The sequence below is a fragment of the Cebidichthys violaceus genome, unplaced genomic scaffold (assembly GCF_023349555.1).
Source record: "Cebidichthys violaceus isolate CVI_PGR_0920_01 unplaced genomic scaffold, fCebVio1.0.p SCAF_8, whole genome shotgun sequence".
In the NCBI taxonomy this organism is placed as follows: Eukaryota; Metazoa; Chordata; class Actinopteri; order Perciformes; family Stichaeidae; genus Cebidichthys; species Cebidichthys violaceus.
In genome coordinates, this window is record NW_027176964.1 from 2,564,411 (window position 1) to 2,579,760 (window position 15,350).

Genomic DNA, 15,350 nt, shown 5'->3' on the forward strand with positions numbered 1-15,350 from the left:
TGAAATACTTCAGAAAGCCCAACAATGCTGGCTCTGTGTTGTCTCAAAGTACTAGGGGTGTCACGAAAACCGATACTTCGATACCAAGTCAAAATTCTGAAAGCCAGAGGCTGGTACCGGCGTCAGGGTTTGAGTCACAGCTAACATCGCCCCGTCATTTCCCTGATAAGTCAACATTGTGAATAACAGATCTGTGTTGTAATCAGCAGGAGGAGAGCCAATTAACATTAGCTGTTAGCTGTTAGCAGCCAATGAGCATCACAGTGTCGCTTGGCTAAATAATGGAGCTAACATACGGAGGTTGCATTGGGTTACATTATGATGCGTTCAAGCTATTTTCAATATAAATTTTTTTTTTGGCAAAGGTAAATTCTAACGTTATCATGATGTTATGTGTTGAAATGTAGGTTTTTTTTACCGTGGTATTGAATTGGGTATCAAGAATCAATCAAGAACAAAATGTCTGGTGTCGTGATGTACAAAGTACTGTGCTACACATTAAGTATTCAAATATGGTTCTGCTTTTATAACATCGTTTCATATTTTTTCTGTGTCTTTCAGGTGGTGCGTTTAAACTTGGGCACTTGCGCATTCCAAACACCTGGGGGCCAAAGCTTCACCTGGTGTTCTGACAGCGGACAAGTACAGAGGTCCAGCATTTATACGATCACATGTTCGACAGCCAACGAAGACTTTTATGGCAATAAATCACACACCTAAAGTTTGTAGTCGTACCTGAATATCAGATGCAAGAAAGGGTAACCTCAGAAATACGTTTCTACCTCTGAACACTTTCTGCTGTCAAAGTCTGTTCTGAGGCTGGGTGCATGGGTGTTGTGCTGACAGCAGACTGTTGTCATGGTGGACTGGTTTGTCTGAGCCTGAAGCTAGTGTGGCTTCCCAGTTTCATATAGCATGTTAGCATATGGCTAGCCGCGTATGGTGACTGATCAGGCCATTATACTCTTCCCCTCCATCACCATCTCTGGCCCCCTTCAAGGGGGTATAAACTAGTTGGTAGTGGTGCCCCCTCACCCCGTCATCTTTTCATTTCTCTTTCATTTAGTCATCTATCCACCCCACCCCAAAACCCATCAGCTTTTGCTTTCTTTCACTCTCATCAGCACTCATCACTTTTTCTTGGTTCTAGCTTTTTCTAACTCAGCTCCAGTTCTTTATGATAGCCTCTTCTTTTCTTTGAATTCATCTCACATCTGTCCCAATCTCTGCCCAGTTTAAGTCGCATTTTGGGCCAGCCTAGACCACCCTCACGTCTAACAGCAAAGCTGCTAGACAGTTGTTTTGGTAGTTGTTTTGGTTGCATGGAATCGGCTTAACCGTGGAGAGACCAGGCTACCACAAACTGATGGACTTTGACAAGCGAGGAGTAGGGGGAGGAGGAGGAGGAGGAGGAGGTGGTGGAGGAGGAGGAGGAGGAGGAGGAGGTGGTGGTGGTGGTGGTGGTGGTGGTGGAGGAGGTGGAGGAGGTGGAGGTGGAGGTGGAGGGAAGGCGGAGACAGAGGAGGGGAAAAGGATGCCTGGGAAGACGGGGAGTCGATCAGGGCATGGTGGCCGGGGGGCCAGCTCCAACTCCGGGGTTCTGATGGTCGGACCGAACTTCCGCGTCGGAAAGAAGATCGGCTGTGGGAACTTTGGAGAGCTGCGACTTGGAAAGAACCTGTATACCAATGAATACGTTGCTATCAAACTGGTAAAAATAGTTTGTATCTAGTTTATAGTATTGTAGGGCAGCACACTTAATATGTGTAATAGTGAGAAGAACAATTATTAATCCATATTTCAGAATAAAATGATTCGCACTTGAAAGGGACAGAAAATTGTTTCATTCCATTATATTCTTAGAACGTAACATTTGGGTTGGATTGCCCTGAAAAAAATGTGCATTATGAATTGTATATTATGAATTGTGTGACAAAATAATGATTCTAATTCAAACATTATCTTCTTTTGTAGGAGCCTATCAAGTCGCGGGCGCCACAGCTCCACCTAGAATATCGCTTCTACAAACAGCTGGGAAGTTCAGGTGAGGAGGTTTGAGAATCTGTGAGAATCAGCATTTTGATTGAAAGCTTTGCATATGAGCACATTTTATAATGAAGTTAGCTGTCCGTAGCATGAACAGCTAACATGAACGTCAACTAGCAAATAAGACTTTATAAGTTATGTTTGTTAGCATAATTCTCAAAGAGTAGCGCCATTTTCTGCTTATCATTCCCTGTTTTTGCCCAATTTGGAATCCCTGTTTCCTTATGCAAAGCAGACTTTGGGAGGATGTCGGCAGCCATTTCCTACTTCACACTTTCTTTCCACTGTAACACGTGGGAGGTTCATGCTGTCCCCCCATTGTGCCGACACAAACCAGTATGTGTTGTTCGTGCCGCAACAAACTCAAGACCACTGGATGGGTTTCCAACCTGACAAATTAATTTCTTTGGAACTCATGACCTAGCCAGTAGAATTGCTGCTTGATATTGAACCCTGGGTCTCTTGTGCACTGCATAAAGTAGAATAGAACAGCATGCAGAGCAGCAGCTTCAGTCCTCTGTCTGTGTCTCCACAGGAGGTGATCAGGCACAGTATTGAGGCGGGCTGGGTTTCGGAAAAATCAAATTGATGGCCACTGTTTCCCCTATTGTTGTGCACCGCTGCAAACATTTTACAATATCATTAATATCTTCTGCTCTCATGTTTCACCGAGTGTGATGGAGCCTCACCACACACACACACACACACACACACACACACACACACACACACATAGATTTTGGTATTGATCACGTGACCTCACAAAACAAAATGATTAAGTTATGATATTTTGGACATACATGGACGTAAACTGGAACTTGACTGGTTGTCTGATGCATATACCCGTGAGGCGGTAATTCTGGTGGAGAGTGTATTTAGGAGTTTCGCAGCCTAAGAAAAGAAGCTGCTCCGCAATCTGGTGGTACGGCAGCACATACATCTGTATTTCTTGCCAGATGGCAACGGGGGAGGCAGCTCTTAACTTTTAATATCTTTTGGGCTCTGCTCAGGCACCTCACCTCACCGATATCATTGATCAATGTATGGCGTTTATACATAAATGTTTTCTGACTTTCCTTTCTGTTCATCCAGAGGGCGTACCACAGGTGTTTTACTTTGGACCATGTGGTAAATACAATGCTATGGTTCTGGAGCTACTGGGACCAAGCTTAGAAGATCTGTTTGACCTCTGTGACCGGACCTTCTCTCTAAAGACTGTACTTATGATAGCCATACAACTGGTAAACACATAACATTTTTTATTCTTTTAAATCTCAAAAACACTTTTAGTTTAGTGTTGGATTACTTAGCTCTGCATCTTCACGCTGTCCTTTCCCTTAGATAACCCGTATGGAGTTTGTCCACACCAGAAGCCTGATCTATCGAGACGTGAAGCCTGAAAACTTCCTGGTGGGCCGGCCTGGCTCCAAACGGCAACACACCATCCACATCATAGACTTTGGCCTGGCGAAAGAATACATAGACCCAGAGACCAAGAAACACATCCCATACAGAGAACACAAGAGTCTGACTGGAACTGCAAGATATATGAGCATCAATACACATCTGGGGAAAGGTGAGCTGCTCCGTCATGCTGCATGTGCACACACTCTTAACGCAGTCACAGAACATTAGCTTATTCATTGATGTAACTTTAGCCGTGTTTGGCTTCTGCAGCAGCAGCGATCTACTGAAAGTAGTGTCACAAAGTTTGACCTAATTCATTTCAATTGCATTTCAAGGCATTGTAGCCAACAGAGTGCAAAGAGCGTCAATTCACCATGTATGTTGTTCTCTTTGTAAAATCCCGCCACCGACAACATGTTGATGCACGTCACAGCGAGTGGCAAGAAAGAGGCACATGGCAAAGGCCAAAGATAGAGAAAATGATAAGGGCTGCAACTAATTTATTGTAGAGTAATATGTAAACTACTGTTTGATTAATCTATAAAATATTGGATAATGGTGAGAAATCCCCTCCATAATTGACCCTTTGCTAAATCCAGTCCCTTGAAAGCAGATTGGCCAATCACAGCGTAGCATCGTCCAGCTCCGACCAGGGTCCAACAACTATCCCGCTCTGCTCCATAGACTCTCATCAGTGGCTTCAGATGTTCTTCATCTTCAGGCTGGTTTAGTGGATTTGGAGCTCGTCATGGTTAAACGTGTGATAATGATACTCGTTACCCGGAGAGGTTGGAAGGAGATATAGTATATAGCTCATATAAAGCTAATATTAGAAGAGTACATGAGCACGTCAATAACTATCGTAACTAATGCTAGCTTAAGGTTAAACTGAATGGCTACACATGCTGCTTCTGCTTTTTAATGATTGTAACAGTGAATAAAGAGGAACAGGGTTGTTCCTTCATTTCATTGTCTTCTGTCTGGATCTCCAGGTGATGTGGTGGTTCACTTTTACACTGTGACATGTAGCTTTAGCTTCTATCGTTATCTTTTTAACCTGTCTTCACTGCTGAATCAGTTTGACAAGCCTGTATATATCCTTCAAACGCATTTTGTAAAGCCTTCTGTCTGCTTCTCTCTGAAATCGCATTGGTTGATCATCATTCAGAGAGCAGTTAGTGACAGTGTGGGCTCCATAGAAGCTCTGACAGCGTGATAGCAGAGTGGTAGCTTAGCAAAGGGTCAAAAGGAGGTAAAAATTAAGACACAACCAGGCGCAACCTCAAGTTCTGATAAGTGAAGACAATGCAGAAGTGTGTGAAACTTGCATTTTTTCAAATGTTCATCAGGGGGCGACTACTCTGGTTGCAAAAAGTGGAAGTCTGATTGTATAGAAGTTTATGAGAAGCCTACTTCTCACTTGATTTATTAGCTCAGTAAACATTGTAAACATGAATTTGTTGTTTCAAGTCTTCTTCAATACAACATGATGTTCATTTTGTAAATTTTGCCAGTCCACAAACCAATTAGTGACGTCATGAGGACTACGTCCACTTACTGTCTATGGACACAATGCGCTCAAAATAACTCACTATTAGACCTTAAAGACTGGGTGCTGGATGTAGATGATAATAACAGGAAAGACTTTTTAATATCCTCTCACGGACATGGATTCATACACGCTCAAGAAGGGCGTTTTGCCCAAAAAGTAAATTGAGAGTGGCGTTCTAGTCTCTCCTTTTTTATCCTGACCCCAAAGTAAATAATTAGTTTTTCATTCCCAAAGTCAGTGAGTCATTTATTTAATATAAAGGAAAGCCGCAAATCCTCACATTTAAGGAGCCGAAACCAGAAAATGTTTGACGTATTTGCTGAATAAATAGCTGAAAACATTAATGGATGGTCAAAATTGTAGGTTATTGATTTCTTGTATTCAAAAGATGGGGGAAGGGAGTGTCAGAGCTGTCACGCCACGTTCTCATCCCACTTGAGTATACAGGCCTGCTATGCACATACTTAGGCTTGACAGCCACTTTCAATCAATCATGTTGTGATTGAGAGTAATTGAAGCCTTTTGTTGTGCTTCTGTGTTTCAGAACAAAGCAGGCGGGATGACCTGGAAGCTCTGGGCCACATGTTCATGTACTTCCTGCGAGGCAGCCTACCCTGGCAGGGACTCAAGGTGAGGAGGCAGTTGACCAACCGTCCAGTGTGTTAATCAGTTCAGCCATCTTTGTTTCATCTTTTGTTGTTCTCCTTCATTACTGTTACGATTAAATGTCCCTTCCTTCACTAGGCTGACACTCTGAAAGAACGGTATCAGAAGATAGGAGACACGAAGAGAGACACGCCCATAGAGGTCCTCTGTGAAAGCTTCCCTGGTTCGTACTCACACACACACCCACAAAAAAAAAAGTCAGCGTTTCTGTGCAAGTGTGATTTAGGATCAGGTAAGCATATGTTGATCAAATCTTGTGTCTGTGTGTGAATGTGTGCGTGTGTGGGTTTGGTGCCTATGCGTATGCATCAGAAGAGATGGCCACCTACCTGCGGTACGTGCGTCGGCTGGACTTCTTCGAGAAGCCAGATTACGACTATCTGAGGAAACTCTTCACGGACCTCTTTGACAGAAACGGATACATCTTCGACTACCAGTACGACTGGACTGGAAAGCCACTGGTGAGTGTGGTCTGGGTTTAGGGCAGGGTCAGTGTTGAGAGGTCAGTTCAAACATTGATCATTCATCATCATTTGGATGATCTACTGTGTAAACAGGAACTGTTGAAGTAGTCATGGGGTCCATCGCGAGTCTCTTATTTGATACTTCCTCGCTCCTCTTTTGAACCGGAAGTTGTTCTGGTGTGTCTTCTTGAAGGCCGAAGATCTTCTTTCTGCTCCGAGGAGCGAGCTTACACAAGAGCAGCCTGTCAGTGACCGACACACCTCCTCGCTGGGTCACTTATTGATTGGATGCTGCAGCTGCTATGACGGATCTGATGCATCTCAGCGTCATACCGGAGTGAAGACAGATTCAACTCAAGTGTATCACTCCTAAATTTCATATTATATTTGTTTTCTGATTCACTATCTAGTTAAATATCTGTGGTACTTTGAGGTCTGAAAAACAAAAGGCCACGGACAACTTTTTTCCATTTATTAGAAAGATTTCTTTTCATGATCTTTTATTTAACTTGTATTATAGATACAATGAATGAATGAATGAATGAATTCAAGTCAAAGAGAGCAAGGAGAGTCTGTCAGCAAGAAACACATATTTATAATTTATCGTCATTTCCATACACTAATTAAATTCTAGGTTATGAAATAATGACTTCACAATTAGACACAAATAATGAATACATTCTATAAACTGCCAGTAGGAATGGACACAGTACAGATACAGAATGCAGGTTGTTTGTTTATGAAACAAATGACGGGTTACAGAGAGAAAACGCTGCTGTTCTGACAGTGAAGATAACGGTGTGTCTTTATTAGTATAAGGGCAGCGCACGTGTGTGTTGACACAAACTCCATCAAAAGTCTCTCCAGCTGTTAGAGCCGACTGACAGCCAATCCAGCTGTGATCAGCTGATCCGCCTTCGTCAGAAACAGACGTCGCTTCACGTGACGCTTCAGAGAAAAGGAACGTCTCATTTTTCTAAAAACACATTTCCTTGTTTCCTCCCTCGATGGAAGGAACTAAGACACAAGTTTGAGACTTGTGATGCACCCAAGTTATTAATGTCTCTACTCCAGAAAGACACTTCCTCCTCCTCCTTTAAGCTTCTCTGTGAACTGTAATCTGAATAGACTTACGTTGATTGGCAAATAACGTGAGCTTTGAGTTCAACGTTCAGCGGCATCGCTCTCACGCCTCTAGGCTAGTTTTTAATGGCTGAACGTGTACAACAACATTATCTATAAGATTAATAATGGTGGATGAGTCCACATAAAGAAACGTCTTGTTTCCTTACTCTGATCCCATGTTGACCTGACTTCCTGTGTGTTTAGCCCACTCCTATTGGTCCAGTGGCCAGTGAGACTCCACTTCAGACGAGCAACCGAGAGAAAGCGCCGCAGACCAAAAACCAGGTACACACACTCACTCTGAACAAATGATGAGACGGTCATGTTGCTGTTTTCATTCACATACCGATTCAGGGACAGCCCTAATATTATTATTTTTGTCGATGTTATGTGAGCACATAATTCTAACCCATTCTATACCGGAACAAATGAGTTTCCCAATCAATATCTTTGCATATTCTACGGTGAGCGGTTTGTTCTGGTTATACCCCGCTTCCTCTACATTCACCAAACACAAATGCATGTCAGTCCAGGTTCACAAAGGTTGCTCTGTGGGTCTGAGGCAGGTGAGGTTGAGGAAACACTGAAAATAGACCTCCTCCTTCCCCTTTTGCATGGGGCTTCCACTCGTGCACAGCCTCCTGTGCACTTCACTGTAATGCACACTTGAGTGCTCACCCGCCTGTTGCTCCTCCACCAAATACTGACTCTGAACTCACTATTTCTTTTCTCTTTCCTCATTCTTTTCTCTCTCCTCACCGTACTGCTCCTCTTTTCCATTGGCCCTGTCTTCTCACTTCTCCCTCGCCTTACTGCTTTTTCATTTTCTCTTTTCCACCCCGTCTCCGCCCCTTTCCATGGCGTGCCTCCTCTTCCATCTTATATGTCCTTTACACTTTTTCCCCTCCACCACCACCAACCCCTCCCTCCCTCCCTCCCTCCCTCCCTCCCTTCTCGTTCCTCCTGCGATCGGCTTCCTGTCTCCTCTAGTCTCCAGAGGGGAAAGGCAGTGAGTCGCAGCCCACTCCAGTGACCAATCGAGAGCTGCTGGGCTCCCATCTCACTGCTGATAGGCTGGGCGGGTCCGTCCAGGTACTGAGAGGAAGGGTTAGCTCTGCTGGCTTCTTGTCTGTCTGCCTACCTGTCTATCTGTCTGCCTGCATGACCTTCTCCGAGACGGAGCAGGGCCGACCTCTAGTCTGTTTCCTCAGAACCTCAGTAGTCCCCTCTCATGGGACTATTGTAATAGAGACTCTAAATGAATGCATCCACCATAGCGTATTTTGGGCTTCTTTTTTTTTTTTTTTTTAAACTAGCACCCCCTTTGTCACATTGAAATAAGGGAGACTCTACAAGGGACAGAAAGTTGTGTCCTGGCCTCTCTATTGACAGAACAGATACGTTGATAGTTATTGCTGAGATCATACGAGTTGGTGATAAACTCTGTGTGTGACGTAGGAGTTTGGTAAAGAAAGGTTCAGCTTGCATTTGGTCTTTTGTTCTGTTATATCCAGGCTTGTGCCGTGCACTCTAGACCCAGAACTCCAAATGTAGCTCAATACCTGCCATTGCTCTTATTTGATTCTATGGTTTTCAGTTAGTGGTGACCTGTTAAATCATCAAACCACGGTTCAGAGGGAAATGTGGTGTTGCAGACTTGGTGTTTATTGAGAATTTGCACGTGACAGAATCCATGTCTAAACATATTGGGATTCAATGCATTCTGAGGCACTAGTAGCTGTCCTGTGTCAGCTGACGTTGGCTGCACACAGCTGTTACCTTGTAGGCTTACTTTTCCAGAGGTAGTGTTCATGTCACTGACTATGTTAACATGCACATGATTTTTTTGCCCTTATTCTGAAAAAGACAATATTACTACTAAGCTGTTACTGGAAATTAATTGTCCACTAATGTTCCTTATTACATGCAGCCGTGCATTACTACTCTGATTAACAATCTAAATATGAAACAGTGGAACGACTGTGCCCCTTTGCTTCTTTGTATCAAAATCAGAGGTTTCCCAGTGGTGGCGGACGGTTGGACCGTGTGAACGCAGCCTCCCTCTTTCATTCCTTCAACCTGCTTTTGGAATACGTCCGTGTTGCGATATTTGCGCAGATCTTAAAAGCTGTTGACGTCCAAGTCTTTCGTAATGTAAAGAAGTAGCAGTGTTTCTCTTTTGGGCATGCAGGTTTGCAGAACAATGTAGATGGGAAGGGCTCATTCTAATTAAAGGAAAAGGCAGCCATTCTTAGTTTCAGGTGATAATACATTAATAGTTTTGAATAAAAGATTTCTGCCAATACATCCCCCTAAATCCTACACACCTTTAAGCCTCTGCAGTATTGTCAGTGAGTGGGCAAGCCTGATATTTTGGCAAAAAAAACGACAAAACACATTTCAGGAATGTCAGGCGCACTGAAGAGAAGGGAAATATTTAAAAGCATGCATGTGATGTCAGAACAGCTGTTCAGAGTGAAGTTAAAACATTTCAAGGCCAAAAAGTAGTCGTTGCTTTTTGTTATAAGTCATAAAGCAGAGGTGTTGCTTTTTTTTGCATGGCAGCAAAATTAATGTTGACAGTGTCTGTAGAGGTGTCACAGGACTGTGTAATGGACTGTTAGGACCACGTCCACGTTAAGCCAGCTACATTTGAAAACAATCTTTTCCTTGTGTGAGGGTGGAGAGCGGGACACAGATGGACGTCTGACCAGCTGAGACTCGGCACAGTAACTGAAGTGAAGAAGAACATGACTTGTATCTGCTTTTCTATTGTTTCGGTGCTACAGTGTAGAAAAAAAATAAATTCTGAAAAATGACTCGAAAACACAAGTGTAGAAGCATGTTTTCAAATGTATCTGTTTTCAAATGTATCCGCCTCAGTGTGGCGTAGTACAGGTCTTTTTTTTGTTTTGCCCCACCAAGATAGGACGTTGGTACGCCTGTACTCATCCCCCTCTCCTCCATTTGTCACCTCCAGGTGATGAGTTCCACCAATGGGGAGCTGAATACAGACGACCCCACTGCAGGACACTCCAATGCACCAATCACAGCCAATGCGGAGGTGGAGGTGGCTGATGATACCAAGTAAGGACACACACACACACACACACACACACACACACACACACACACACACACAGGGCGAGGCGAGGGTGGCTCAGTAGCAGAGCGGGTCGATCCCCGGCTCCACTCGTCCATGTCGATGTGTCCTTAGGCAAGACAAATGGCTTCCAGAGCTGTGCCCACGGTGTGTGAAGGTGTGTGAGTGGTTAGTTAGTTCTGATGAGCAGGTGGCACCTTGCATGGTAGCCCCTGTCATCAGTGTATGAATGGGTGAAGACTAGAAAGGTGCTATACAAGTACGAGTCCATTTACCACTTACGCACACACAAGTTCTACTAGAATATATGTGTAGGATATGTCAACACCTGCAACTCTTCTTTAAATTGTTTTGCCATTACAGGTAAAATATCACTTTGATTCAGACTAACTTATGTAGTAAAAACAAACCAGGATGCTCATATGACCGTTTGCTTGACTTTCTGTGGCTTTCTACTCTCAAAAGCAGTGCTTCAGGAAGTGTTGACTATGCACTAACAGGATGCTGACAGTGCAAGTCTCATTCTACAGAAGCGCTTTGTTATGTTGTTTTTTTTTTTGTAACATTTATTATTAGCGCCACGCTCGCTTCTCTGGAAATCACGGTGCTTCCACCTCTAATGCAAACCCGACATTACAGTCAAAAGCTCTGCTTATTTAGTGGCGTGTGGGAGGAGTCTGATTCCAACTGGAAGAAAAGAACCTCAAAACTACCATCACATTTTCATTCAGGTATTGCTAAAAAAAGATTGGTGGATGGAAGTGATGTGATATCATATTCTTCCAACTAAGCCACTTCAAGTAATTCAGGGACCACAGTGAAAAAACCCCGTCACTGCAGAAATCTGTTCTGTGAGATAACGAGAGGAGACTGATCCGATCCTACATTGGTATCGGCTTCAGATACTGAGGTCACCGTTCCATATGAATATGTAATAATGTGGAGAATGTCCCTCTGTGTTACGGCTGATAAGAAGCTTGTTAGCTACGCTAGCGTCGTTAGCGCGGAGGTCGAGTGGCTGTGAGATAAACAACACGTGGCTGTAGTTGTACTGCAGCGTGTTTCCTCACAGTGACGGTGTTTTGGCTCTTTAACCAGGCGGCCTCAATAAGCGCTTTTCTTAAAAGTCGTCGGTTCTCTCCTCTTTAAAATGTATCGTATTATTTTTGAACTCATACACAGAAATCTTCTCACCAGTAGTTGCTGTGCGTTGATTGGTTCACATTATTCAAAACATTAAAGGAGTTGCAATAACAATTTGCACTCCTACACTTGTCTGTGAATCCAACCTGACACTTCAAATGAATAGCTTTGTAATATTTGTGTGTGTATTAGTTGTGCTCTGATATCGCAGTTATATCTGTATGGGCAGATATCCAGGTATCAGTGCATGTCTAGAAATAACCCAAACTGTTCTAACTCTGGCTGTAAGGTTTGTGTTCACCCATAGTATAAAAAGCTAGTAACACTAGTGTACTTATTTTCGTTCTTATCTTATTTTATCAAGTGTGTCTTATTTTCACTGCTGCAATTCTTTTGAAATGTTGTATTTTACTTGACTTGATGCAGTCTATGTGCTGATGTGTGGGTGCATGCTAAGACTGTGGTGTGTGTGTGTCCTGACATCCCCACAGTGCCACAGGGGCAGTGTTCAGATAAGAGCTGTGGTGAGGTTCTGAGACGTTCTGAGGCGGCAGAAATACAATGGTTTCGGTGTAGTCCAGATCTGTAGTGAATGTGTGTCTGATAGGAGATTGGAAGGTTCTGTGTTTGCTTCTGGCCTCAGACGCCCAGGTACCCATTATTAATGAAGCACTAGACAAGAGTGTAAGTTTTAATAAGTCTCAAATGACCTCCATTGAAGTTTTTTTAATGTTCATTCCATCTCTATCTTGCTTTATGTTAAAGCACTTTGTGCTGTATTTCTTGTATGAGAGGTGCTATACAAAAAAGATTATTAATATCATCCTTATCGTTATTGATTAGCTTCATGAGAGGTCTTACTAGAGTTTACACGTTTAATTCACAAAATTCATGGTTACTTCAAATGCATGATAACAAATGACAGACTGTTTGACGTGTGTTGCAGGTGCTGCTGTTTCTTCAAGAGGAGGAAGAGGAAAGCTCTCCAGAGACACAAATGAAGAGGAGAGAGGAGAGAGAAGCCCTGGTCTCTCTGCGGTTTCTCTCCGTCTCTTCCTCGAGCCCTCTTCATGTAACCCTCTCTTTCTCCCCCTCCCTCCCTCCCCCTCCCTCCCTCAGTCCCCCTCTGGCCCACCTTCCCTGCTGTTGGAGGTCCTGTAGTTTACCTTGAGTCGGCTGGACTGGCTGGGCCACCGGGCAGCAGGATGTTTGCAAAGCTGATCTACTGGTTTCTACTGGTCTGGAATGACCGGACAGGCGGAGTGTCTGCTGTTCCACCTGGGAGCTTTAACTGTGGACTAGCTGCACCAGGAGTCTTCTTGTATTTATGGTCACAAACTGAACTGAAACTGGTTCAACACAAACTGCTGGGGGAAACAAGTGACCACAAATAAAAACAGTTGATAGACTGTAAAAGGCAAGCTGATTGGCTGACAGACTGGATTCAGCTGGTTTATCGGCAGACTGGCTAGTTCTCTATTTTTGGGGTTTTTGGTTTATTTCTTCCTTATTGGCTGGTTCAGATGAGAGAGAAAAGTGTATTTCTGAAGAGATACAGAAGAGAGGACAACAAAAGAGATGGGAAGCAATGAGTCTGTCGGACCACACGTGCACACAAAACAAACACACACACACACACACACACACACACACACACATATATACAAACACGCTGCACACGTTCTCGAGCTCATCATAAAGAGACTTCATGGACAAAAAGATGCAGCTCTCGCATATAGTCTATAAAGTTTTTATTCTCTAGGGTCAAAAGAAGACACCGTGAGCGGCTTGGTCTATTTCCTGCAACAGACTGGGCTCAGTGTACTTCTCAGACACATTCACCCTCAGAGGAATACCCTCACAACCACAAGAATCAAAAGTTAAAAAGATGTTTATGTGGAAGCTATGCTTTTTCCTGTTTTAATTTGTAACTAAAAAACTGTCTACAATTTGGATCCTGTGTTTTTTTTTTTTCTGTCTTTATGCGTTGAAAAAGTTTGTGTTTTGTAGCTTGAAGTGTGTTCCTCAAAATGCTTCTTTTTTTTTTTTTTTTAATAACTTGTAATTTTAATTTTCTGTTTTATTTTTTCCTCTTTCTCTCTGGGTTGGAAGATGGAAAGTCGGATAACTCCATTAAAAAACAACCAAACAAAATAAAAGCTGATCTTTATTTAAGGGAATCGTGAACAATGATTGTTTGTGTTTGATATTTGATATTTGTGCCTATGTTGGAGTGCATCATTTAACTGGGCTTTAACTAAGGATACAGTATGATCATACAGGCGGGTCAGGACACGGGTCTGGAGAATCTGACCTGAAGGGTAATTGTAAAAGTTTACCAGAGAAGTCTTGTCGGTCCCTTCGTGTTGAGATTGCAGTTGCCCCGCTAAGTGCAAATTGCCACACCAGAAAAAACTGGTACAGGATAAAACCAGGTACAGATCTAGCTGGAGAGTGTCATGCTCAAAGTTTAAGTAATAATAAGCTTAAGCAGTTTATTTACGACTACTTGCGAGTGCCTTACCCAAATACAAAATGAAACATCAATTTATGAGAAGGCATGAAGGCCTTGAACTGACAGAAAAGGGCTAAGCAGACTAAATAGATCTGGATTGTGAGGCGCTACCAGTCACTGTAAAGAGAACCACATTGTAAAATGGATTAAAAATTGAGATACAAAGTTTTGTTTTTGATCCTCATTGGTCGTAGTCTTGTTCAGAACTCTTCTGTCTACTTCTCCAGTTTGTTGAACAATTCAATGAAATGAAATGGCAATTCAGTCTGATGATCTGATGAAGGGTATTGGGGGTTGCTCTGCTAGCATGCACATGCTGATGTTACACAGATCCCCAGCTTAGCTTAGCGTGTTAGCATGCTAACAGTTGCACAAAGCACAAACACAAAAAACACAAAGCGCAGCTGAGGCTGATGATTTAGGCGGTGAAAGTATTGAACCAAAGGAAGATGTTGACCTGATGATGACAGGACACACAGTGGTTGTCAGTATATGTCATTCTGGATTCTTCTGCCATCCCTAGCCCTCCTAGTGGGGCTGAAAACAACATGCTGCAAATAAGTGGGCTATCTGTGACCTTTGTTGTAGACCTTTGTGGAGAATAAATGTATAAAAAATGATTATATGTATATATTCATTTTGTATTTGATTTTCAAATGGAGATCAAGTGTGAAACAAGGTACACAGGACATGTAAATACTATTGGCACTATTTTTCTTCCACAGTCCTTTAAGGGGAGATGTTGTGGAAGATGCTGGTGATCTTGGCCTCCTGCCTCCTCTCCACCAGTAGAGTTTATACATTTTGTAAGGCCTCCGCAAATCCAGTTTCCTTCTGTGATCTTTGATTTTTCTGGCAGCCACATTGAAAGGAGTGATTAAGGAGCATGATTATCAGTCAGGTCAGTAGGAAATAGAAATATGTTGTATGTATTTACAAAATATGTTTGTGATTTCTTATTTAATATGGTTACTAAATGGAGACATTTAGTGGACCACAAGAGACAATCTCAGATTATCTGTCATTACATTTGAGGGAAGTTTGAGACCTAATCGCTTTGATATAGTGTGACTGAATAACATTGACATAAAAATGGAGAGATATTTTTGTTCATTGATAGTGACTGAGAGCTCAGGGAAGCATCTACAGACGGAAAAGCAATGAAGAATAGTCAAAGAAGGTGAGGCTCTCAAATGTTGGAATAATGCAGTATTATGAAATCTAGACTTGATCTTCCCAGATGGGTTTGACTTTTTTATCTCTATTTCTTGGGTCTGTTTCTTGATGTGACTGTTTCGGCACAGTTATCCAAATAATCCAGTAAACCTG

General features: G+C 42.8%; 1 protein-coding gene across 2 annotated transcripts; it reads left to right on the forward strand.

Annotated features, from left to right (window-relative positions):
• Nucleotides 1-1,510: 1,510 nt before the first annotated feature.
• LOC137892512 (casein kinase I-like) lies at nucleotides 1,511-13,686 on the forward strand. Of its 2 annotated transcripts, XM_068737715.1 has the most exons (11): nucleotides 1,511-1,711; nucleotides 1,975-2,044; nucleotides 3,139-3,287; nucleotides 3,388-3,622; nucleotides 5,550-5,635; nucleotides 5,750-5,834; nucleotides 5,987-6,132; nucleotides 7,465-7,545; nucleotides 8,251-8,352; nucleotides 10,241-10,347; nucleotides 12,453-13,686. In XM_068737715.1, exons 1-11 carry the CDS (start codon nucleotides 1,535-1,537, stop codon nucleotides 12,505-12,507), a joined length of 1,293 nt encoding a protein of 430 aa, XP_068593816.1. In that variant the 5' UTR covers nucleotides 1,511-1,534; the 3' UTR covers nucleotides 12,508-13,686. The 2 variants fall into 2 exon arrangements, with proteins under 2 accessions (XP_068593816.1, XP_068593817.1); XM_068737716.1 differs by lacking the exon at nucleotides 8,251-8,352.
• Nucleotides 13,687-15,350: the final 1,664 nt, after the last annotated feature.